This window comes from Adiantum capillus-veneris, chromosome 6, assembly GCF_014529385.1.
Source record: "Adiantum capillus-veneris isolate H3 chromosome 6, ASM1452938v2, whole genome shotgun sequence".
NCBI lineage: Eukaryota > Viridiplantae > Streptophyta > Polypodiopsida > Polypodiales > Pteridaceae > Adiantum > Adiantum capillus-veneris.
In genome coordinates, this window is record NC_140936.1 from 45,988,250 (window position 1) to 46,012,927 (window position 24,678).

Consider the following 24,678-nt stretch of genomic DNA (forward strand, 5'->3'; position numbering starts at 1 on the left):
CCTAAGAGTGTAGATAATTCTGGACTCTTGTAGTCCAGAGGAAACTAGTGACAAAAGCGTCTGCCTTCGGTTTCTGGGTGCATAGTCTTGGTCGTTCTTCTTGTATACTTTTTTGATGTATGAGGGGAGCGGCCGGACGTGCCCTACCCGACTCCGATAACAAAACAAAAAATCTAAATGTGATCTGATGTAATGTGAGTGTCGTCTTTGTACAAGTGCTGGATTGGTGTCGTCTAGTGTGTCGGTACTTAGAGTCAGTGTCCACTAAACTGGTATATGGCCTCTGTCTGTTTTGCAAGCATAATCGAAGGTGATTACAATTCTTTCAAGAGGGGGGTATGTCACAAATTGATGATGTGGCATGATCACCCGCGGACAGACCAGATGATGTGGCACGAGCAATACAGTTGATGACGTGGCACTCAGATTTTGCGCTGAGTGTTGACGTGACAGAACATTATGGATTTTCGTGATTTGTGCTGACAGAGGTGACGTGGTAGTCTTTACAGATTTCCGCAAATTGTGTTGGTGGTTTTTTTTGCCTGCTTTTGGGGCTCTGCTTTTGGCATCCCTTGTAAGAATAAATAGACCCTTAGGGGCCTCACTCTTCAGAGCATTTGGCAAGATTTAATATAATAAAGAAATATCGAAAGGGGCGCCAGGTTTTGGGGCCAGTACCTCTCGGAACGGAACTACGCCGGGCCGTGCAGTCTCGAATTGAACTGTGATTTAAAGTTGTGAAGTATTCTAAGTGAATTTCTCCCTCTCTCGTGTCGCGACAGATCTTGGGGTGCCCAAGTCTGTTACACATATATACTCAGGGAGACCCCAGGTCGGCCAAACTCACAAATGGCACCACGACTCCAAAATAATGGAGGATGAGGGCACTCGTAGTAAAATGGGGCACCCAACCAAATGGTCCAGCCGCCAACACGGCCTGGCTAGGACCCAAATGGAACCTAGAATGCTATGCAAGGGTCGCCAGCCTGAGTGCACACTAGCCGTATACAAGTATGTCCTAGAGCACACACTTGTCTAACTTGGTGCTTGTGCCCGCCCTCCCCCCCCCCCCCCCCCCAACACACACACACACACACGGGGACAAGATGCAAGGGCTGGATAGGGGAATATAGGTGTTTGTTTTTTAAGCTTTTTTTAAGGGGGGAGGGAGGGGGGTGGGGGATGGGAGGAAGGGTAAGGTGCAGTGGGAGGGCTAGTGCAATGAGGCTAGTGGAAGGAAAAGGCGGGAAGGGAAGCAAGAAGATTTTTGTTTGCGGTGATGGTCTTTTCTCCTTTTCTTTCAAAGAGAAATTGTGGCTTTGTTTGCTGAAAGGGTGTAAGGGAAGTGTTAAGACTTACACCACTCTGTTGCTTATCAGGTTAGGGCATACATGTACGGCTAGTGTGCCTCCGGGTTGGCCACCTTATGCATATGCATATAGGTTGCACTGTCTAGCTGCCTACTTTTAGGCCAATCGCCCACTTTGTCCGGGCGCCCTCATATATTTCATTTTTCTATTGGGTCGTGGGGATTTTTATCAAGCCTTGCCCTACCTCCCCTTGGGTACCTATTTATAGGGGCAGGGGGGTACCCACTTCCACATCTCTCATTACACAGATTACGGACTGTGTATTGGGTCTTCTGCTCATGGTAGTCACGGGAGGCTGATCGCCCCCTCTGCACCATCTTTGGCGTTTGTGTCTAGTGTCTCTCTCCCCTCTCCTCTCTCACGCTTCCGGACACGCGCACTCTCACATGGTATCAGTCGCCGGCGTTGAGGGCATCTTCAACAACAGGTTCTCCTCCCAAGGTTCAACAACCAGCGTTTTCACTGTGTAGGCCTAGCGCTAGCATCTCTACCGATTTTCGTCGCGGGAAAAGCTGCAGAACAGCCTATCGTTTTTCAGCACTAGACTGCTCAGACTTCTTAATACTCCTCCCGCATAACCATCCAGGTCCGGGCCGGGAGTCACAACAACAATATTTTTCAAGCATACAACCAAACACTCCCCAGACCATAGAAACAGGGGACCTAGGGACATGACCCTTTTTGGTAGGGATGGAACGGGGGACGTGGGATGGGACGGGGGGACGCGATGCAGAGGGGTCTCTCACATGGGATGCAGACGAGACGTGTCTCGGGATACGGGTCCCCAGTGACACATACAAGGGGGACGTGAGTAGGGGACCCCACACCTTTTTTCCAGGGCTTTCAGAGTCTTGAGCTTTATGTCAATGTTGCCCACTAGACTCTACTAATCCACTCTTCACTTGTGCATCATTAATTTCTTCTCTCTGAGTATGATCATTGATCATCACGTCAAGATGTGCAGCGCATGCTCGCCGCGTTCTTACCGCATGTCATATTTTGGTATTTATGAGTGCAAAACCCACTTTTTCTTTGCAATCTTGTGCTTTTAGTGTTGTCTAGGATAGAACAAGTTTTTTTTAACACGTGTTCCTTGGCCCGTCCCCATCCCCTGCTTTGCCCCGTCCCCTTCCCCGAGACTCGTCACGTCCCTGAGACCCGTCCCCGTCCCCATGTGACTATACCTCAGACATCCCGTCTGCGTTGTTCGGAGGTTTTCTAGCATAGAACGAAACGATCCCCAGGCATCCCGTCTGCGTCGTTTTGAGGTTCAAACAATACCAAAACAACATTTCTCACTACTCCACCCGGGAGTAAAAATCACCAATTAATGAAGCCAGTATTAAAACCAGAGTCAAACATTTCAAATTGGCACCAAGACATGTTTAAAACAGATATCATCCATTTCAAACAAATTCCAAGCAGGATCACCAAACAAGTTCTCAAACAGAACTCAAACTTAAAAAACAATCCGACATCAGCCGAGCTCGAAAAGTCGACTGACTTTCCATCCTGAAACCTGCACCAAAAAAATTAGGGCTAGGTTACTTCCGTAAGGTCGTAGCTGACCACAGCATGGTCCATCAGCTCTTGGACAGGTAGTGTTCCTCTGGCGGCAATGGTAGTCTCAAGACATAGCAATCACACCAAACCTCCAAGGTTTTTAGCTCGAAAAGAGACACCTACTGAGAAATGTCAAGATATAATTTGCAAGGGTTTCCATGGCAAGCATTTCAGGATACCCACTCTGCCAGAAGTTGCACTCTGAAGGAAGATGTCAGAAACCATATAACTTCGGGAAATATTTTTTTGAAAGCTTGCAGAGTCCTTGGAGTGTGCGGCTTGGTAGCTAGAGACTTCCACCATTGCATGGCACTGCCTCTTAGAAAAACAGTAGCTCGAAACAAATCTTGGATCCTTCTCTTGCAAGTGATGTTTATGGCTTATGCCTTGTAAGACATGAAGACGGGAGTGTGCTGCGTGCCCGATGCGCGATGAAATAAGGGTGGGAGAAGCTGATAAGTCTGGGGTCGGAGCACGAAGCTAAAATTTTTAGTGAGCTTTTGGCAGTGCGATCTTGCTGTGTCTCCTCTTTGGAAGGACCGATATGCTTTCAAAAAAGCACACGCAATGAAGTAAGGGTGGGAGTAGCTGATAAGTCCGGGGTCGGAGCACAAAGCTAAAATAAAAGATGAGCTTTTGGAAGTCCCATCTTGCTCTGTCTGCTCTTTGGAAGGACCTGTATGCTTTCAGAAAAGCACACGCCTGATGCTCTGATACCACTGTCGCAAGATGGGCACAACGTGCCAATAAAAAAGAACAGACTAAACAGATTTTTAGCACTTCAATAACAACTGAACTGAAAGAGAGAGACGACACGCGACAAGGAGTGGAGGAATTCCACCCAAAGAGTATTGGCCCCAAACCTTGGCGCCCTTTTTGGTACTTCTTTATATTGCATCATCAAAGTACAAGCCGGTACTCCATCCTCTGTACCTCCGTCCAAAAGCATGCCAGATAATGAGCCCATCGCCTCATATTTAAAGGCCTTAGGCCCAAAAGCAGTTTACATGAAAAGCCTTCAAACCAAAAGTATCTGGTCCAAAAGGAATGCCCAAAAGCTGCCAGCTAAAATCACGGAAATCCGTACAATTGCCACGTTAGCACTGTCAGCGCGTTTTGCAAAAATCTGCCATGTCAGCACTGTCAGAGGAAATTCAGGGCTGTCCGTACAGTTGCCACGTAGCAATTTCTGTGCAAGTCCTTGTTGTGTGTGGATCTTGCTTTATATTATTTCCTTTATGTCACTTGGGTCCCACCGGACGGGGTCCCCATAAGTTGGTAGGACTTCTTCTTCTGCTGTTGCTCTTCACTGACTTGACACGCCAACAATTTGTGACATGGATAGACACTTACCACTTGACCTCGACACGCATCTACATGGACTTTGGGAGAGGATCTCAAATTTCTTCTTGGACAGGTTCATTGCTTGGATCTACAGACTGGAGTGGGACTTCAGTGCTTTGGACTCTCTTGGAGAGTTTACCCGCGAGATGCGAGAGATCAGGCATCATCACGCAACTACATCCGGAGTCACTCGGAGCTTGGCTTGGATGGTAGTGCAGTTGTTTACCCGCGAGATGCGGGAGATCAGGCATCATCACGCAACTACATCCGGAGTCACCCGGAGCTTGGCTTGGATGGTAGTGCAGTTGCTCTCCTACACTTCTGATCATTTGGATTGCTACCTTAAGAGTTACTTACACTCACCCTCGGTAACCTTACAACAAACTTATCCCTTGACCTGGGTAGTAGGCCACTCCCAGCTCATTCACATAGATAAACACACCGAGATGCGGTTTGGTGGCGTTGTTGGCGCGGTTTCTGTTTTGGTTGACACTTTGAGGCAATAGATACATTCAAGACGGCGGAGACAGATTGGTATGGCTTTTCCTCTTCTCAGAGGATCTTCACAACGCAAACTTCTCAGTCTAGCTTCCCTACTTATACAGGATGATTATGGTACATAGACAACTTGGTCTGACCACACCTCTTCTCAGAGGCCCTTCACAACGCAGACTGTTGAGTCTGGCTTTCCCTCAGCTTGGATTACCCTACCTACTGACAGGACACTATCCGATGGTGGTCCGTGCGGTCTATTGGTGATTGCTGCAGCTTACAGTAGCTTCTACAGTGCAGACTGTTTAGTCTAGCTTTCCTTGTTTCGGATGACGTTTACGGCGCAAATTGCTACATCTGGCCTTCCTGGAGTTTTTTCACAGCTTAGCCACTTGCCACCCTAGGTTGCAGGTTCATGCATTGACAGACTTCCGGTCATACTCATGATGGTTCCTAGGCTTCCCCATTTTCTCGAGACGGTTTGACTACAGACACCACATATCCTATTGTGCAGGACACTTGCAGGTCTATTGGCACTTCTTTTACGACAAGGAGGTGTTTTCACACTTAGTTTGGGACCTTCATGCAGTATCCTTACCCTGTAGGCTGTATCGGCAGAGTACAGCAATTTGCTACATTGCTCGTGACGGCACTTTACCATGGAGATCTCTCGAACGTAGGGACACCCCAGACTGTTGCTACACTCATGGAGTATCCGTCATTGGACATCGCAGCAGACATCTTCATCATTTGCCTCACATCTTCAGCTTCATGTGGTTTGTTGAACTTTGTTCAGCATCAGGTGCTGAGAGGGGGTGTTAGACTTACACCACTCCGCTGCTTCACAGGCTAGGGCATACATGTACGGCTAGTGTGCCTTCGGGCTGGCCACCCTTTGCATATGCATATAGGCTGCTCTGTCCGGCTGCCCACTTCTGGGCCGGCCTCCCACTTTGTCCGGGCGCCCTCATATATTTCATTTGCCTGTTGGGTCGCGGGGATTTTTATCAGGCCTTGCCCTACCTCCCCTTGGGCACCTATTTATAGGGACGGGGGGTAACCATTTCCACATCTCTCATCACACAGAGATCATACTGATTGTGTATTGGGTCTTCTGCTCATGGTAGTCATGGGGGGGCTGATCGCCCCTCTTCACCATCTCTGGCATTTATGTCTAGTCTCTCTCCCCTCTCCTCTCTCACGCTTCCGCGCACGCGCGCTCTCACAAGAAAGTGGGGAGGGAGAGTGAGGGAGTGGGATATTTTGTCGTCGGTGATGGTCCGATGCAGTCTTTTAATTTTGTTTTGCAATGTCTTGTTTGTTGAAGGTATCCCCCAGGTCATGGGGACGTCTTTCCAGCCTTGCAGAACAGCGGGATACTGACTGAGCTTTTAGCAGAGGTTTGGGATCCTTTTGCTATACAAACTCCCAAAATTCTAGAAGAGGTGCCTTCCTAAGTTGTTTTCTATGTGCAGGGCAAAGAATATGTTTTCATAGCCAACTCAGACAACCTGGGCGCAACCGTAGACTTAAGTATCCTGCTTTTAAGCTTGTAAATGGAGAAATCATTTATTGATTGTTACAGATGTGGTGTGACCTTGACTGGCCTGTAGAAATTTTGAAACATCTTCTGATGAATCAGAATGAGTACTGTATGGAGGTATTGTAACAGAAACATTTAGAACATGTTCACATAATCTGTGTGCATGTGATTTTTGATGACCTGGATTTCTCCTGTATTCTTTTGACAACCTGTGGAAGGAGTTCCATTGCCTTTCAAGTGCAGAGAATTAGAGTACAATGCATGCACTGACTCGCCACAATTAATTGTCGTCCTCATGTTAATTCTCTCTCAGGTAACTCCTAAAACACTTGCTGATGTCAAGGGAGGAACCCTTATCTCTTATGAAGGCAGAGTGCAGGTGAATATTTGGCACTGGGAAGTATTTCAGACATTGTTCTGGGATGTGTAAGATCCTCACGTTGTTTTTTGTTGCAGCTTTTGGAGATTGCACAGGTTCCTGATGAGCATGTATGTATTGGCACGATTCCTTCTCCTGTTCTATTTCTTACTTTTGTTTGCAGTCAAATCATGCTTGCCTCTTCATAAATCAAAATTATTCTAGATATTCAAACACACATCTTAAGTAAGAGTCGTCTCTATATTTTGAGCAACCATATTGTTGTGCAGCTGAAATCCTTTGGGGTGGGAGACACACTGAGTTTTCTTCTTAACATTCCCTAATTTGTAATAATGGCAGAGATTTAACAATCCCAAGATTTCAGGTGTTAAACTTTTTTTGTGCCAGGTTGGGGAGTTCAAATCAATAGAGAAGTTTAAGATTTTTAATACCAATAACTTGTGAGTTTACTATTTGTCCCTTGAATTAACGATGCTCTGAACGGCGTTTAGTTGTACTTATTGTTGTTGCTTTGCAGATGGGTGAATCTGAAGGCTGTGAAGAGGCTCGTCAAAGCTGATGCTCTTCAGATGGAAATCATTCCGAATCCTAAGGTGCACCTTGTCACCATGTTTTTGATTAGCCTGAATTTCGTATAAATAATGGTTAAGTTTCAATCACCCCGCAGGAAGTGGAGGGTGTGAAAGTCTTGCAATTGGAGGTTGCGGCTGGAGCAGCTATCAGGGTACGCACTGTTAAAGTTCAAGCATGTCGAGTGAATGACCAATTTGATACCAATGTTTAATTTGTCGAGTAGGTATTTATTTTACTTAATTGACATGATTTTGGGTAGGGCAATTTGCTGAGGGGGGTGCATAAGGCCCCCAGGTTAGTATATAAGCGTACCTTGAGCCTCCATTGTACTATTCTTAATTCATTGCCCAGTTGGTTGGTTTAGCAAGCTCTCTCTCTCTCTCTCTCTCTCTCTCTCTCTCTCTCTCTCTCTCTCTCTCTCTCTCTCTCGCATTCTCTCTTTGGCTCTACGCTTTCGCATTGTTAACATGGTATTAGAGCTTGGAAAAGGACAAAGGCAAGGGCAAGCTTGACGAGGATAGCGAAGGCAGAGATTCCACCGAGGAGATCGGTATGGCACACGTGACGGCAGCCATTGTCACAGGATTGGGCACCTCAAGTCAGGAATTGGACACAACACACGAGAGAATCACTTAAAATACTTACAACTCTAAAATCACAGTTCAATTTAGTTGACACGGCTTGACGTAGTTCCGTGCCTAGAGAGATTGGCCCCAAAGATTGGCGCCCCTTTCGGTATTTCTTTTATATTAATGCTTGATCAAAGTACAACTCCCTCAGGTCCTCGACTCTCAGACTCTGCGTCTAGATGCCCTAAAGAGTGAGGCCCTTAGGGCTTATTTATTCTTACAAGGGATGCCCAAAAGCAGACCCCAAAAGCAGTTAAACTCAAAAGCAAACAACTTGTCAAAAATCTGCCAGTAAAAAGCACTAGCGCAAATTGCAGAAATCCGTACAGCTGCCACGTCAGCATGCCAACGTTAAAAGCAGAAATCTGTACTGTCTGCCACGTCAGCATCCGTACACGGTGTGTCCGTACAGTCCACGTCAGTAGTTCCGGTGCATCATCACTTTGTGACAGCCATAGTGGGCTCGAAGCTAGATTTCTAGTGAGGTGGCTGTTGCCGCAACATGCTTCAACTAGAGAGTCTTGTGGAGCTCCCTATACATGATTTGAATCCGTGTGTTTGAGTTCAAGGTACATGTACGTGGCAAGGAACCAACACGACATATACAAAATGCTATGGATGTGCGCGCAATTCATACATGCTTTCAAGATGGAAACAAATGTGATGACACCAAGTTTCATACAAAACTGTTCCATCTCTTAAAAATATTCAAGAGCTTCCTCCTCACCCCCATATTCAGCATAACCTTGAATTATTGTTGTTGTTGGCCCTATTATGGACAGGATGTATTCCATAAGTTCGTTGTCTTGAAAATTTTGGACGTGATGTGTTCATAGTTCACGAATGGGGATTCTTGGACGTAGTGTGGTCTAAAGTTTGATTTTCTATTAGGCAATTGATGCTCAAGATGGCATTTTTCTCAGATGAAAGTTCGTGGTAGCAAATCCGAGGTGTATCCACAATATCCCGACGTCGGTGCTGGGGTGTCCATGGTAGCTTCTTCATAGACTTGGTCTTCCTACATATATCCATTATGAGATGTCGATAGGGTGTTAAAGTTCAAGCATCTTAAGTGAATGGACCAATGCGATCCTAGTTTAATTTGTCAAGTAGGTATTTATTTTACTTATTTGACATGTTTCTGGGTAGTGCAATTTGTTTGAGGGGGGTACATAAGGCCCCCAAGTTAGTATATAAGTGTACCTTCAGCTCATATTGTACTATCATTAATTCATTGCCCAATTGGTTGCCTCGACAAGCTCTCTGTATCAAAAACTGGTGACGTGGCTGGCCCTACACGAGCACACACACACACACACACACACACTCCTCGGCTGGCAGCAGGCTCGACAAAAATGTTGACGTGGCAGTATGGCAGTTTTCGAGAAATGCGACGGAAACCCTGCTGGTAGGTGCTGACGTGGCTGGCCGTACGGATTCCCGCTTCTCACGCTACCATCGTGCGAAAAATCCCAGCTTTTCTCTATGCAAAAACCTACGCAAGTTCTGTTGGGGCAAGAAAAAGGCATATTGCGAGAGATTTTGGAGCTCTTTTCTACCCGCTTCTGATTTAAGAAGATCTCGTTTAAAGAACAGATTGAGCAATTTACCTTGGGAATCCCTACGGAGATCCGAGATCACTGCTTAGAGCAATAGTCAGATTCTATTCAAGAACTGATGAGTCATGCGAAACGGGGCTTTGCCATACGCTCAAGCAGTTTGACTTACCCCACAGATGCGATCATGACGCAGAGAACAGAATTGAATTCTAAAAATGAAAGTAGAAAGAAGAAGAGCCCCCAAGACCAGAAAGATAAGGATGCACGACCCCGTTCACTCCTCGGGAGAGAGCCAACTACATTAAAGAGGAAAAGTGTTTTGGATGTGGGGAACAAGGACACATGTCCGCGACGTGCCCTAAAAAGGCACAGAAAGAGCAAGATGAAGAAAGACCAGAGAGTTCAAAAGCAGCCGAAGAACGTGGACGGAAAGGCAAGATGAAAGCAAGACCGGTTCCAGATTGCATGGGTACTGACCCAAGCACGATTGAAGAGAGTACAGAACTTTGCCAAGCTTGGGGCAAAGTGAAAGATCAAGAAGCCCTGATTGTTTTTGATGGAGGAGCCGAGGCCAACTTCATTTCACCTCAATTGGCGGCGTGGCTCGAGATTACACCCGATCGGATGGAGCCACAAGTAGAGGCAGTTCTAGTGGCACCCGACAGGGACGTAGCCATTACACCTGTCATTGGCAAACTTCGGTTGCATTGTCAGGGGTATTTGGGGCACGAGGACTTCTACATAATGCCCTTGGAAGGTTGTGATGTCCTCCTGGGAATTCCCTGATACCATAAGAACAACGCCGTGGTCGCCTATCGAGCGAGAAAAGCGACTTTGAAAAGGGCCGAACCATTGTACTTGACGTGAAACTTAAGGGCGAGTCTGTCCCTATTGTATCGGCTTCGACCGTTTCAAAATTAACGAAATCCAGTCTGTTTGTTTACTCGATCTTTTTGAAAGAGTTGAATGATGATCATAGGACAATTATGTCTGATCTAGAAAAAGAACGCCAAGATTTTCTCCACACTCAATGCCGATTGCTTTTCTGAGGGCCTGCCAGGCGAGTTGCCACCAGCTCGTCCTGAGGATCATACCATTGATCTGATACTTGGAAGCACACCACCGAACCGGCCACCTTACCGTGTGAACCGAGCCCAAAATGAAGAGATTATGAACCAAGTGAAAGACCTGGGTCTTATCCAACCGAGTACTTCACCTTACTACTCTCCGGTGTTGTTGGTTTTGAAGAAAGACGGATCGTGGAGAATGTGCATTGATTATAGAGCTCTCAACAAAATCACCATCAAGAACAGATTTCCGATCCCTAGGATCGATGATATTCTAGACCGACTAGAGGGATCCTCTTGTTTCAGTAGGATCGAATTGAAGAGCAAATATCGTCAGATCCGAGTCGCACGAGAGATGTCTACAAGACAGCTTTTCGGACGACCTTCGGTTTATTCGAGTTTTTGGTGATGCCTTTTGGGCTTACCAATGCTCCAGCGACCTTCAATCGAATGATGGACAGGATTTTCAGAGAGTACATATCTTTTGTGGGCATTTTCTTTGATGACATTATTGTTTTCTCCAAGGATGAGGCAGAACATAGAGAACATCTGCTACAGGTCTTTCAGGCATTACGAGATCACAAGTTGGTGATTAATGCAAAGAAAAGTGAATTTTTCCTATTCGAGATACACTTTTTGGGACACATCGTCTCAGCAACAGGAGTGCAGATGGACCCAGCCAAGATAGAGACTATCTGTGATTGGCCCGATTTGAAGAATGTCCATGAAGTTAGAAGCTTCTTGGGCTTATGTTCTTATTACTGGTGGTTCATTAGAAAGTTTGTAGAGGTTGCTTCCCCTTTGCATATTTTGACACAAAAAGGAGTCCCTTTATCGTGGGGACCCACAAAGGTGACTGCCTTTCAGACATTGAAAGAGAAATTGACTACAACACCAATTTTAATGTTGCCGGATTTGCAGAAGTCATTTGAAGTATATTGTGATGCTTGTGGTCGTAGTCTAGGTGCGGTCTTAATGCAAGAAGGCCGTGTCATTGCCTACGAGAGCCGATTGTTCTCAAGGCGGGAATTGACAACATAGATATATGAGAAAGAGCTTTTGGCGGTTATCCATGCTCTTACTTAGTGGCGACATTACCTACTCAGAGCCGATTTAACGGTCTTCAGAGATCACCAGAGTTTACGCTACTTCTTCTCACAAAAGCAGCTATCGGAAAAGCAAATGCGGTGGGCAAACATCTTATCATAGTTTCACTTCTAGATTGTCCATGTGCAGGGACAGAAGAATTTGGTGGCAGATGCTTTGTCCTAGAAGTCGTTGGTTCTAGCTATTTTCGCGATACATCATAGGAGCTTCGAGGATATGGTCGATCAATATGCCACAGATACAGATTTTGCAGATATTTTCACTCGGATACGGAATGGGAGGTAGTAGCGGGATATTTCATTCGGGATGGCTACTTGATGAAGAAAATGATGTGCGTTACATAGCCGTTGAGGGAAAAGGTTTTAACCGAATGCCACTGTCCACCATTTACGGGTCACCGCGGCATTGCTACCACCCTTGAAAGGTGTGGAGAGATACTTCTTTTGGCCGAGACTCAAGAGGGACGTGGACAATTTTGTAAGTAGTTGCTTGGTATGCTAGAAGGTCAAGTTTGACATGCATAAAGCACATGGATTGTTACAGCCTTTACCCATACCCACCCGCCCCTGGGAAAGTATTGCAATGGATTTCATTTTTGATCTCATGAGAACACAGAGCGGACATGATGGTATCTAGACGGTTATTGACACATTTAGCAAGCAAGTTCATTTCATTCCAATGAAGAAAACAGTCAAGCCGGATCACTTAGCGAGCAAAAGAACTTAGATAAGTGCTGAAAATGAATCACTTAGATAAGAACTTAGATAAGTGCTGAAAACAGTTAAGCCGGATCACTTTTGGACACGGCTTTTGCCAAGGTCCGGAAGGCTTTGCAGAAATCTCAAGAAAGACACAAAAAGGCAGCAGATCGACATCGTCGCGATTTGAAATTAAAGAAGAACGATTGGGTGCTCTTACGTTTTGAGAAGGCACGCCTGAGAAAGAAAAAGGGAAAGGAGCGGCTTTTTCCAAAGCTTAGCATGAGATACTGTGGACCTTTCTAGATTTTCGAAAAAATAAATGATGTTTCCTTTAGACTGAAGCTGCCCGATACTTAGAGGATTCACAATGCTTTTCATGTGAGTCTCCTGAAGCCTTTTAAAGGCGATTTGCCCGATGATGGGGAGCGTGATGAGCAACCCGAAGTGGAGGAAAACGAGGCGATAATTGTTCGAGAACAGATTTTGGCACATAGAGATAGAAAGGTAAAAGGTAAAATGATAAGGCGGTTCTTGGTTAAATTCAAGAACTATCCTGCATTGGATGCGAATTGGATGGAGGAGGAGGACCTGGCAGATACTCCTTAGATTGTGAACCTTTACCTTGAAGCATTTGGTTTAGCATAGTCTATTCAAATAGAACCCTGAACTCAGCTTGGGTGGAATTTGGTGCAACGGGTATGCACAAGAGAGGAGTCGCTCCACTCCTTTGTCAACAGATTGCCCCGATTTTTGATACTAAAGTCACTAATGTCTCTTTTGAGTTTCAGGGATAGTGTGAGGTGACAATATTCTGTTGTATGACTTTATGAACTGGAATTCCCGATAATATGATACTGATTTGTTCTTGACTTGCTTAAGTGCAGGAACTGATAGACGAAATGACTGCAGCATTTCGGTCTGAAAGATCTCGATAGAAGCATCTATGAGGTCTTGAGTGGATCTAGATGCGATTGCTAAATCCGTTGCCGATTAATCATGGTCTGAGATCCGAATGTATTGTTGAATGTAATTTGTCATGTGATGTCCTGTGATGTGACTGTCGATTGGTACATGTGCTAGATGTGTTGTTCCTAGTGCGTCGGTACTAACAGTCAGTGTTTGCTAAGACAATTTATGGCTTCTGTCTGTTTTACAGGCGTAATCGAGGGCGATTACAATGCTTTCAAGAGGGGGATATGTCACAAACTGGTGACGGGGCTGGCCCTACACGAGCATACACACACATACACCCTCCTCGGTTGGCAGCAGGCCTGATAGAAATGCTGACGTGGCAGTACGGCAATTTCCGGGCAATGCGGCGGGAATCCCGTTGGCAGGTGTTGACGTGGCTGGCCGTACGGACTCCCGCTTTTCACGTTGCCATCGTACAAAAAATGCAAGCTTTTCTCTACGCAAAAACCTAGGCAAGTTTTGTTGGGAGAAGTTTTAGAAGCTATGCTTTATTTTAGAAGAAGCTTTTGATTTTTGAGCTGGGCTTTGCTTTTGGCATCCCTTGTAAACAAACACTCGGCAAAGCATCTGGACGCAGAGTCTGAGAGTGAGACCCCTCCACTCCTTGTACTTCGAGATACAGATAAATACAAAAAGAAATACCGAAAGGGGCGCCAGTCTTTGGGGCCAATATCTCGAGGTGTAGAACTCCGCCGGGCCGTGTCGAATTAATTGTGAACTATGAACTGTTTGAAGTGAATCTCTGCTATGTCGTGGTAGAATCTTGACTTGGAGTGTCCAAGTTTGTTACTCTCTCTCTCTCTCTCTCTCTCTCGTGTTGTCACAAAGTGATGACATGGCATGGTGTCACAAACTGATGACTGGCTGGTCCCCGGACAATGACACATGGCAGATAGTACGGAGATCCCGACATAATACGTCGACAGGCTGATGTGGCCATCCGTACGGATTTTCAGGATTTGCGGCGAAAAAAGCGTCGACATGACACGTGGCAGTTGTAGGATTTCCATAAACTGGGCTAGCTGATTTTGAAGCTTTTGGGAGTAACTGCGTTTGGGAACTATTGCTTTTGATTTTGAAGCTTTTGGGGCTCTGCTTTTAGCATCCCTTGTAACCTTTATATTGAACCCAAGGGGGCTCACTCTGCAGAGCATCTGGACGCAGAGTCTGAGATCAAGCACCCGCGGGAGTTGTACTTTGCTCAAAGATTAATATAAAAAGAAGTACTGAAAGGGGCGTCAGTCTTTGGGGCCATACCTCTTGGCACGGAACTATGCCGGGCCGTGTTGTGTTTTGTGAACTATTTTAAAGTGAATCTCTGCTGTGTCGCGATAGGATCTTGACTTGGGGTGTCCAAGTTTGTTACACATGGCCTTTAGGACAGAGGCCGGACAGAAGGGAACTGAGAGGTAGAAGAAGTTTTATCAACTTATAGAACTTATCTAAGTGGCCCAGAAGGGGTTAGTTTAAAACAAACCTAACCCATAAGTTATTCTAACTTACGGTACCCCCGATCGAGGGGCCTAAAACCTTAAAAATAAAGCAAGATCCGCTCCGAAAGTTTGTGTAGACAAATTGTTGACGTGGCAGCTTGTTGTACGGACCCCTTCAAATGCGTCGTGTGCTTTTGGGGCACCAGATGCTTTTAGACTTGTGCTTTTCATTTAACTGTTTTTGAGCAAGGCCAGGGGCCTTGATAAGTGTGCTAGGGCCTCTTCTCAAGGCAGATTAGCTTGGGAGCTTGCTAAAGAGAGGACCTCCGAACATTGTACTTGTTGAAGCTTAATAATAATAAAATTCCGAGAAGGGCGCTAGTCTTTGGGGCCAGTGCATCAAGGCGCAGAACTCCGCCGTGCCGTCTCTCTCTCTCTCTCTCTCTCTCTCTCAGGAGTACGAGCGGAAGTGCGACGCGAGAGAGAGTGCGAGAAAAAGAGCACGACGATATGGTGAACTCTCTCTACTGTAATGTGTAGAGCATAGTGAGTTCTTATTAGGTTTTTACAAAAGAATATGTGTACATACCTGGTGGCCCGCCCACTTACCTGGGTGACCACATTGGGCTTTATACCCCAAAAACCTCCCACTTAAAGTCCAATGTGGTACTTTAAGTGTGAGAGAAGCTACTATACAAGCTAATATACAAGAGATGTAGAGAAGTGATGTACTACCCTACACCTAACTGCTTGCGAAAATGCGCAAAGCTCTCTGAGGGAAGTCCTTTTGTAAGTAGATCAGAAGGATTTTTTGTGGTGTGAACTTTGACAAGCTGAAGTTGCTTATCCTCGAGCATTTCCCTGATGAAATGATACTTCACATCCACATGCTTTGTCTTTGAGTGATAAACTGGATTGCGAGCCAATTGTATAGCACTTTGACTATCACAATATAACACAGGAATCTCTTCTTTGATTCCCAAATCTGTTACTAGTGGATTAAGCCAAATTGATTCTTTGCATGCCTCTGATGCTGCAACATATTCAGCCTCCGTAGTAGACTGAGTAACACAATCTTGTAATCTAGAACGCCATGATACTGCTCCACCAGCCAATGTAAAGACATACCCTGACGTAGACCTTCGGTTGTCTAAGTCACCTGCATAATCTGAGTCTGTAAAACCCTTTACACTTAGCTCCTGACTCCCATAGCATATACGCATACTCTTTGTAGCTTTCAGGTATCTCAATATTCCTTTCACTGCCTCCCAATGTTTCTTGCCTGGGTTTGACATGTATCGACTTACTACTCCCACTGCAAATGCAATGTCTGGGCGAGTAGCAATCATTGCATACATCAAACTACCCACTGCAGACGCATATGGAATCTTATCCATTTTCAGCCTGTTCTTCCTCAGACACAGGACAATCTTGTTTGCTAAGTTTCACATATGGTGGCAATGGAACACTCAGTGCATTTCCCTTCTCCATATTGAAACGTTGCAAAACCTTGTCAATATACTCTGTTTGAGATAACCAAATCAACTTTTCTGATCTGTCTCTCTCAATGCGCATACCAAGTATATGACTTGCCTCACCCATGTCTTTCATGTCAAACGATTTTGCCATCTTTGACTTCAAAGCTGAAATTTCTTCCAAGTGCTTGCCAGCAATCAACATGTCATCCACATACAAAATAAGGATCAGCCAACTGCCATCCTTAGCCTTCTTTGTATATAGACAGTGATCGAACTCACTACGTTTGTAGCCTTGAGAAAGCATAAACTTGTGGAATTTATGGTACCATGCCCTCGGTGATTGTTTTAAGCCATAAAGACTCTTTAACAACTGGCATACCCAATCTTCCTTGCCTTTCTCAACAAACCCTTCTGGCTGCTGCATGTAAATTTCCACATCTAAATCACCATGCAAGAACGCTGTCTTGACATCCATTTGGTGCAACACCAAATCTAATATGGCAACCAATTCAAGAAAGCATCTCAATGTAGTCATCTTGACCACCGGAGAGAAGACTTCATCAAAGTCAATGCCTTGTTCTTGCTTAAAGCCCTTGGCAACAAGCCTTGCTTTGTACTTTGGCTGACTATCATGAGCGGTGATCTTATACCTGTAAACCCATGTACAAGGTAGAGCCTTTTTGCCCTGTGGTAATTTAACTAGCTTCCATGTCTTGTTTTTATGCATAGCTGTCATCTCTGACTGCATGACCAATTGCCAATTCCCGGAGTCCTTCATTTGCACTGCTTCCTTGTAACATGAAGGCTCATTGCAATCAGTCAACATGACATAGTTCATAGATGGAACAAACCTATCAGGAGGTCGCGTGATACGTCCAGATCTACGCACAATAGGTGGCTCAGGCTCAGCCACAACCTGTGGTTTCACTCTATCTTGTCCTTGCTCCTCTTGAGCCCTGACATTTTGTCTTGCACGTGCAAGTCCATCTTCTCGGAAGACAACTCTTCTAATCTCCTCAACCCTCTCTGGTTTAGAATGATATTTGGATTCATTAAAGTGAACATCATTGCTGCGGACAACCTTTCTGGATTCGGGATCCCAAAGTCTGTACCCCATCTCACCAGAATTACCATAGCCTAGAAAGATGCACTTTCTACTCTTTGGCTCAAGTTTGTTCCTAAATTCCTTTGGAATGTGAGTATATGCCTCACAGCCAAAGACTCTGAGATGCTTGTATGAGGGCATTTTGCATGACCATACCATCTCTGGCACCGAATCCTTCTGCAAAACCTTGCTAGGAGATCTATTTACAAGATGAACAGCTGTTGATACAGCTTCAGCCCAAAACCCATTTGGCAGCTGTGCATTAGACAACATACTTCTGACCTTCTCTTGTATGGTCCTATTCATCCTCTCAGCAACACCATTTTGAGGAGGATTGTAAGGAGCAGTAAGTTCACGTTTTATACCTTTTGACTCACAAAAGTCCTAAAAGGCCTTTGAAACATACTCTCCACCATTGTCAGTACGTAAGTATTTAAGCTTTTTGCCACTCTGATTCTCGAGAAGTGTCACAAACGTTTTGAAAACACTAAACGCTTCATCCTTGTGCTTGAGAAAGTAAACCCATACTTTCCTCGAGTAATCATCTATAAATGTCATAAAGTAAGAAGCTCCCCCTAGAGATAGGTTAGGCATAGGTCCACACAAATCACTATGAACAAGTGCCAACTGTGTATCTCTTCTACTGCTTCTATGCTTATGAGGCTGCTGTGTTTGCTTACCATACAGACAATGTTCACAGAATTCAAAATCATTAAATGAAAAGCCAAGCAAATAACCAGAACGAGACAAGATTTCGATTCCCTTCTTGGACATATGTCCTAACCGGCTATGCCACAAAGAAACGTTCGGCTGCTCGGTTACATTGATTACATTTTTAGAGACATTTGATACATAAATCATGTAAAGTCCTCCAGACTTTACTCCATGTGCTACTGTCATAGAACCCTTGGATATCTTCCACATGTTCTGTCCAAAAGTGGTGACGTAGCCAGCATCATCAAGTAAACCTGTGCTGATCAAGCTCTTTGTAATTGCGGGAACATGTCTCACATTCTTCAGCGTGAAAGAAGAGCCATTCTGAAACTTCAATTGAACATCTCCAACACCTAAGATTTCACATGTCTTCCGATTGCCTAGCCGAACATGATCTTTAGTGGTCACATAAGAGGTAAACCACTCCTTGTTTGGAGACACATGAAGTGATGCCCCTGAGTCTATAATCCAGTCACTCAGTGCATTTCCATGAGATGCTGTAAGAAGAGCCGAGTCCATTGTATTCTTCAAGAAGTAGATGTCTCCTGACACTAGACTGTCATCCTCTGCAACAGTGTTTGTCACATTTATTTCTTGAATCTTCACTGAGGACTTGTTCTTCTCACCATGGTCTTCAGCTCTCTCTTTGCCTTTTTCTGCTTTCCATTCTCTGCAGTCTCTTTTCATGCGACCCTTCTTGCCACAATGGTAGCATTCTATGTCACTCTTGCCTCTAGCACTGCGGGACTTGCTACGAGACTGATTCCTCTTTCCACCTTTGTACTTTTCTTTGGTCCTTCCCCTGACAACTAAGGCTGTTCCTTTGCCTTTGTCTATTGTCTTTCTATTGGTTTCTTCAGTAAGCAGACTTCCTTCTACACTTGCTATGTTCAAACCATATGGAGGTGCAGAATTACTCAAAGCTGTGCGAAAAGTGTCCCAGCAATGTGATCAACAGGAACATAGCTCTAACAGGTTCATCAAACTTGACACCTTGAGCTGACAACTGACTATAGATTGTGTTGGATTCATTTAGATGATTGGACATAGGTGTCTCTTCTTTCATCTTCAAGTCAACAAGCTTCTTAAGCCAGTATACCTGTGAAGCTGCACTCTGCTTCTCATAAAGATCACTCAGCTTTACCCATGCTTGATAAGCCGACATCTCGTCTGCTACATTGAAGTAAATGCTTTCTGCCAAAGTCAGCATAATGGTAGAAAGTGCCAATTCATCCATTTCGCTCCATTCATCTTCGTCCATATCTTCTGGTTTTATCCCCTTGAGCTTTATAGGTTTTATCTGCTTCTTTTGTACCAACACGTGCCAAATCTGTTGCTTCCACAATGGGAAATTGGTTCCATCCAGCTTCTTGATATTGTAAAGAGCAGTGTCCTGTGATCCAGCCATAGCTACGCTTCACAGTAGTTTACTTTCCTGGGAAAAATTCAGCAGAGTTTCCCCTGTAAACTGACCTCTGAACCAATATCAACCTGTCAAATGAACCAAAAAAGCTTCAGATTCTGCATAAATTTCAGCAATCTCCTTTGTAAAATGGCTCTGGTGTACTAAAAAACAGACCAAAAAACAGGTCAAAAACACTGTCTCTCTGACACTGTAAGCTGCGGGTAAACCTGTCGTGCACCTGTACTGTCTCTCACTGTCCTGTCACTGTCCTATACGCATAGACTGCGACAATGCCTCAACGGCAGTAAAGCAAAGATGCAATCCCGACTGTCTAACTCACTGTCAATACATCCTAGCTGCCTATCTAAGGGTGCTCGAGGGATCGCTCCAAGACCTGTATCACCGAAAGGATCTCAACATTCGAGAATCCCCCAGCTCAATAAAACCTCACTCGACCCTCAACAAAGGCTGCAGTAAATCTGACATTACATAAACTTCCCACAAAGTCATACATCCACAAATTTCCCACTGTATGCTGTAACCGCTGCGGCGGTTGTTTGCTGCGTGACTCACAGCCAGCAAACCCTCAACAGACATACATCATCTCTGACAATACATCCCATGTGGAAGTACCTGCAATGTCAGGATGAAATCTGGAATATCAAGCAGCAAACACAAGCTACCTGATGAACTAGTGGATGTCGCCTATAGTCTGTGTGTAGATGCGCCCGTGTCGTATGTGACACGCCTCCAAGAACTGTGAGCCGTCCTTCGATGTGTAGACAACCACAAATCAACACTTTGGGAGTGTCGATATCCTCAGCACCTGCAGTCGAAGGCCGAAAACCCCAAATTTGCAGAGTCGGATCTGCACCCGTTGAGACCACGTAGTCGAAAATGGCCTACGCAGACCTTTGTCAAAGCCGAACGGTGGCCGAGATGACCTCAGAATGAAATTCTGACAACATCAAGGCCTTCGGGTTCACCCACGAGATTTGGGGCCGTGTCTTCGCTTGTCGAATTTCACTCCAATCTGAGTTGGTGACTCTAGCCTCCTGCAGTGCTGCCCCGAGCCTCGATCTGAGCTCTGATACCAGTTGAAGGAGTACGAGCGGAAGTGAGACGCGAGAGAGAGTGCGAGAAGAAGAGCACGAGTGTATGGTGAACTCGCTCTACTGTAATGTGTAGAGCATAGTGGGTTCTTATTAGGTTTTTACAAAAGAATATGTGTACATACCTGGCGGCCCGCCCACTTACCTGGGTGACCACATTGGGCTTTATACCCCAACATCTCTCTCTCTCCCCCCTTAGTTTTGTTTAGTTGTTTCAGTTTCTCTCACGTGTGTTGCTCATATTTTTGGCTTGGAGTGTCCAAGTCTATCAGAATGGTATCATAGCCAGACGATTCTTTTTCTACGAAGGATCCGATCCCTTTACTTGCAGCACACATGGATTCTCTCTCTCTCTTTCTCTCTCTCTCTCTCTCTCTCTTCTGAGTTTTGTTCAGTTGTTTCAGTTTCTCTCACGTGTGTTGCTCATATTTTTGGCTGGGAGTGTCCAAGTCTATCACAATGGTATCATAGCCAGAGGATTCTTCTTCTACGAAGGATCCGATCGCTTTACTTGCAACACACATGGATTCAATTGATGAATCCCGCCAAGAGGAAACTGTTGCATCGGATCACTTGGGTGAAGAAGAAACCAACATGGAATCCAACAGAAGCCGACCTCTTTCCGAGGAATTAGGAGAGGAGTATGGTGCACTTCCACTCTCAACCTTTGAAAGAATGGAGATACAACGTTAACAACAGGTCAAGAACTGTGCTCGGCAGATGGTACGGTACTCACAAGGATCCCCATTATGCGGAATTTTTGGCGAAGCATACACTTGACGAGGTGCTCTGTCGATGGCGTTTGGCCATCCACTCACTCTCAAGGCGGCTTTGAAGAAGAAACCTACATTGGCCGCATCCAGATAGAAAGTGTACTCAGAGGATGAATTTGATGAATCTGAGCAACGAGTCAGTAGACTCATGAAGACCAAGAAGCAATTGCGGAAAAAGAGTTTTGGTTGGGTTGCAAATCCTACCTTTGAGGCCGCCAACAAACGGGAGAAGCGCGTTTGCTTTGAGGAATCTTAGTTCATTATTGTCCTCTTCTGACAGTTCAGAAAGTTCCTCTTCCTCTGATTCTAATGACAGGAGCAGAAAAGACAGGAAGCGGAAAAAAGCAAGAAAGGCAAGAAGAGCATATCCCGCAAGATGTACAAGGCTAAGAGAAAATATATGTACCGAGCAAACCAATATGACTGTCTTGAACATAAGGGCAAGAAGGCCAAGGATTTAAGGAAGGCAAACAGGCTTTAAAGTTTGATACGTTTTCAGGCTTTAGGGATACCCACAAAGCCCTAGCTTTTATCTAGCATTTTGGCAAGGCCTCTTCGGGAGGGCGTTGCTCAGAGCACTCCAAGGTACGAAGAGCGGCGTCATATCTGAAAGGGAATGCCCGAACATGGTGGTCTACCCTACTGTTACTTAGGGAAGCACCAACCAAGGGGTCGCAGTTCAAAAGAATTCACTTCTTCATGGCTCACACAGGAATACGAACACGATGTGATCACCGCTTGGTATCATTTGAGGATGATCAAGCAACACTGTGTCTATTTATCGTACATCAGGAATATCTGCTCTTAATATTTTTTGGACCCAAACATTTTTTATAACAATATATTTGTGAACAAGTTAGTAATCTATACAGAAGAAAGAAGAAACTGTAGTCTTCAGTCATGATATTTATTTCCTTTGTGATGCCCTTGCAATTTGCATGTTAGATTTTTGTATGCTGGCGAGATTTTAGTTTGCCGACTCCTGAAATTAGAAAGGTTGTTATGCATGTTATGTCTTCAAAGTGTATGCAGAGGCATACAAACTTCTGTCAGGCCTTCTCAGTCATTTGTTTTTTTGTGTCTTGCGTTTAAAGGTTATTGCAAAGGTTGGTTTGTTGTTGTACTTGTTACTATACAAGGACTGAGTTTACTGTGTTATTGACAGTTCTTTGACAGAGCAATTGGTATAAATGTACCACGATCTCGTTTTCTACCAGTGAAGGCAACTTCCGATCTTTTGCTTGTGCAGGTAGATATGCCTGCCTTTTAAATCCTTTCTCATAGAATATGAAAACAAGCATGTCTATGGTAGTCACAGCATACGTTTGACATAATAGAGTGAGCTTGCAAAGAGGATTGCATGCAACTTATGTGGAACACTAAATTTGCAAGTTGTCTGCCTACTCGAGGCATTTGCAACCAATAAAATCCACTCCAGAAGGGGACGAACATAGATACGTAGAAACCTACTATAAACCTGCCCTTGCATGTGCTTAGTGATGTTTGAAGATTTAAGAGTAGGCAAGATTTCTTTTTCTGGAAAAGATACGCCGTTGGAGATGGATATGTTGTGAGGAAGTGGAAAGGCCTCGAGTTTGTTGGAACAGAATACATTTCAGGTGGTTGAAGTTCATTGTCTTTGTGTTTTCAATGCTGTAGTCGGACTTGTACACTGTGGAGGATGGTTTGGTGATGCGAAACTCTGCAAGAAGTAATCCTGAAAATCCTACAATTGAATTGAGTTCAGAGTTCAAGAAGGTAAGTACTTCATCTCATGAATGAACAGTGGGGTATTACTTTCTAGTTATTTAAGCATTATTTAAGATTACATATATCATTTGACATTAAGTTTAGAACAACTTGTTGTTTTGATTCATTAAGGTTGGAGATTTCCTGAAGCGACTCAAAACTATCCCGAGTATCCTGTACCTTGACAGTTTGAAGGTTATTGGGGATGTTTGGTTTGGCAGTGGCATTGTCTTGAAGGTACTTTTCCTGGCGACCTGTAATTGGCAGCCAACTTATTTCTGCAAGGGGGGTTTTCCTTCTACATTGAGATGATGCTGCTTTCTTTCTCTTACACAAGGTCCTTGTTGTATATGAGACGATTATCATTCTTTGTTGTTCTTTCACAAGGTCCTTGTTTGTGTTTGCTAGTGCATGGCTGCCTTTTTTGCACTCTCTTGTCTGTTTTTAATGCTAGATTCCCGGAGCATGAAATCCTCTAAAATATGGTCTTCTGAACTGTATATTTATCTGTCTTCTGTATTCTTGTGGCTGTAGTAAATTTTTTTCCCGTTTTTTGGTCGGGGATGATGGGCACACAGCAATGTATGATCCTTCTACAGTTGAATCTGTGATGAAGATACAAGGTTACATCAGTCATGGCTTTGACACACAGCGCGTTTCATTTTGTCAAATTCAGGGAAAGGTAATTGTGGAGGCTAAAAAAGGTGAAAAGCTTGCGCTTCCAGACGATTCGACCATCGAAAACAAGGTGGGTTTTTGCTAGAAATGTTACACAGGGATGTCATATGAAGGTTCATACATATCAAGAATTGACATTCTTTTGTCTCTAATTTTGGCAGCACATCACATCTGGGCCAACCTATTCTCCTCTTTAGAAGCTCTCCCCTTTTCTCAGGCTAGTACATACAGAGTTTTTGAGTACCCTTCTTGTTCCCTCTCTTGCAAGAAGCAAGGAAGAAGCTTCATTGTGCATGGGCTCTTGCAGGAGATCCACTTTCTGCAGTGTGTGGAATTTCTTCATTTCCAGTTATCAGGTGTCTTAAGTACAGGCAAAGTCGATCTCCCAGCATTATGCAATATATAAATTTTGACAATTTATTGCAATATTGGTTAGTGTTCATCTAGTTGTTGAAGAGTATTGTATACATGCCTTGGGATTGTTTGTATTTGAAGCCCAATGTTTAGGCCCATCTACTGAAGGGAACCTTCAAGCACTCTAAAATTGTGATCTTTGTTCTTGTCGCTCCTTCGCATGTACAAGGTCATAATCAGCGTATGAGTTTTTGGGGAGATGGCGGGTAATGTCATAGTCATAGGAGTAAATGCCATCATTATAGGATGCTGTCTTGATGTTGTGTACCTTGGGCTTAAAGGCATAGCTTTTTATGAATAATTTCCCTTGTTTCATTTCTTCATCTTTACTACACTCCGTGTTTGGGAAATAGTATCATGAATGTTTACTATACATGAAATTTGTTGAGCTTTAGACACTTTCAAAGTTTGTCTTAATATCGTTCTTCATGGCCACTTTCCATCTTAGCTCATGTATCAATCGGCTCTCGAACGATGCAAAATATGTGCGCGCCAAGTCTCCTACACTTTTTGAGTAG

At 44.5% G+C, this 24,678-nt stretch overlaps 1 protein-coding gene across 2 annotated transcripts in view; it reads left to right on the forward strand.

Annotated features, from left to right (window-relative positions):
• The window catches only part of LOC147455451 (UTP--glucose-1-phosphate uridylyltransferase-like), a 38,005-nt gene extending 13,695 nt beyond the window's left edge, over positions 1–24,310 (forward strand). Inside the window, exons 9-22 of one of the 2 annotated variants that reach the window (XM_086514241.1) lie at positions 6,097–6,169; positions 6,245–6,302; positions 6,383–6,429; positions 6,626–6,691; positions 6,769–6,801; positions 7,079–7,131; positions 7,209–7,284; positions 7,359–7,415; positions 22,485–22,568; positions 22,979–23,077; positions 23,201–23,305; positions 23,745–23,816; positions 23,908–23,963; positions 24,054–24,188. In XM_086514241.1, the coding sequence (XP_086370367.1) occupies positions 6,097–6,169; positions 6,245–6,302; positions 6,383–6,429; positions 6,626–6,691; positions 6,769–6,801; positions 7,079–7,131; positions 7,209–7,284; positions 7,359–7,415; positions 22,485–22,568; positions 22,979–23,077; positions 23,201–23,305; positions 23,745–23,816; positions 23,908–23,943 (859 nt within the window). In that variant the 3' untranslated portion in view covers positions 23,944–23,963; positions 24,054–24,188. Of the gene's footprint in view, positions 1–6,096; positions 6,170–6,244; positions 6,303–6,382; positions 6,430–6,625; positions 6,692–6,768; positions 6,802–7,078; positions 7,132–7,208; positions 7,285–7,358; positions 7,416–22,484; positions 22,569–22,978; positions 23,078–23,200; positions 23,306–23,744; positions 23,817–23,907 lie in introns of both variants that reach the window. The other variant, XM_086514240.1, reaches the window with a different exon arrangement.
• Positions 24,311–24,678: the final 368 nt, after the last annotated feature.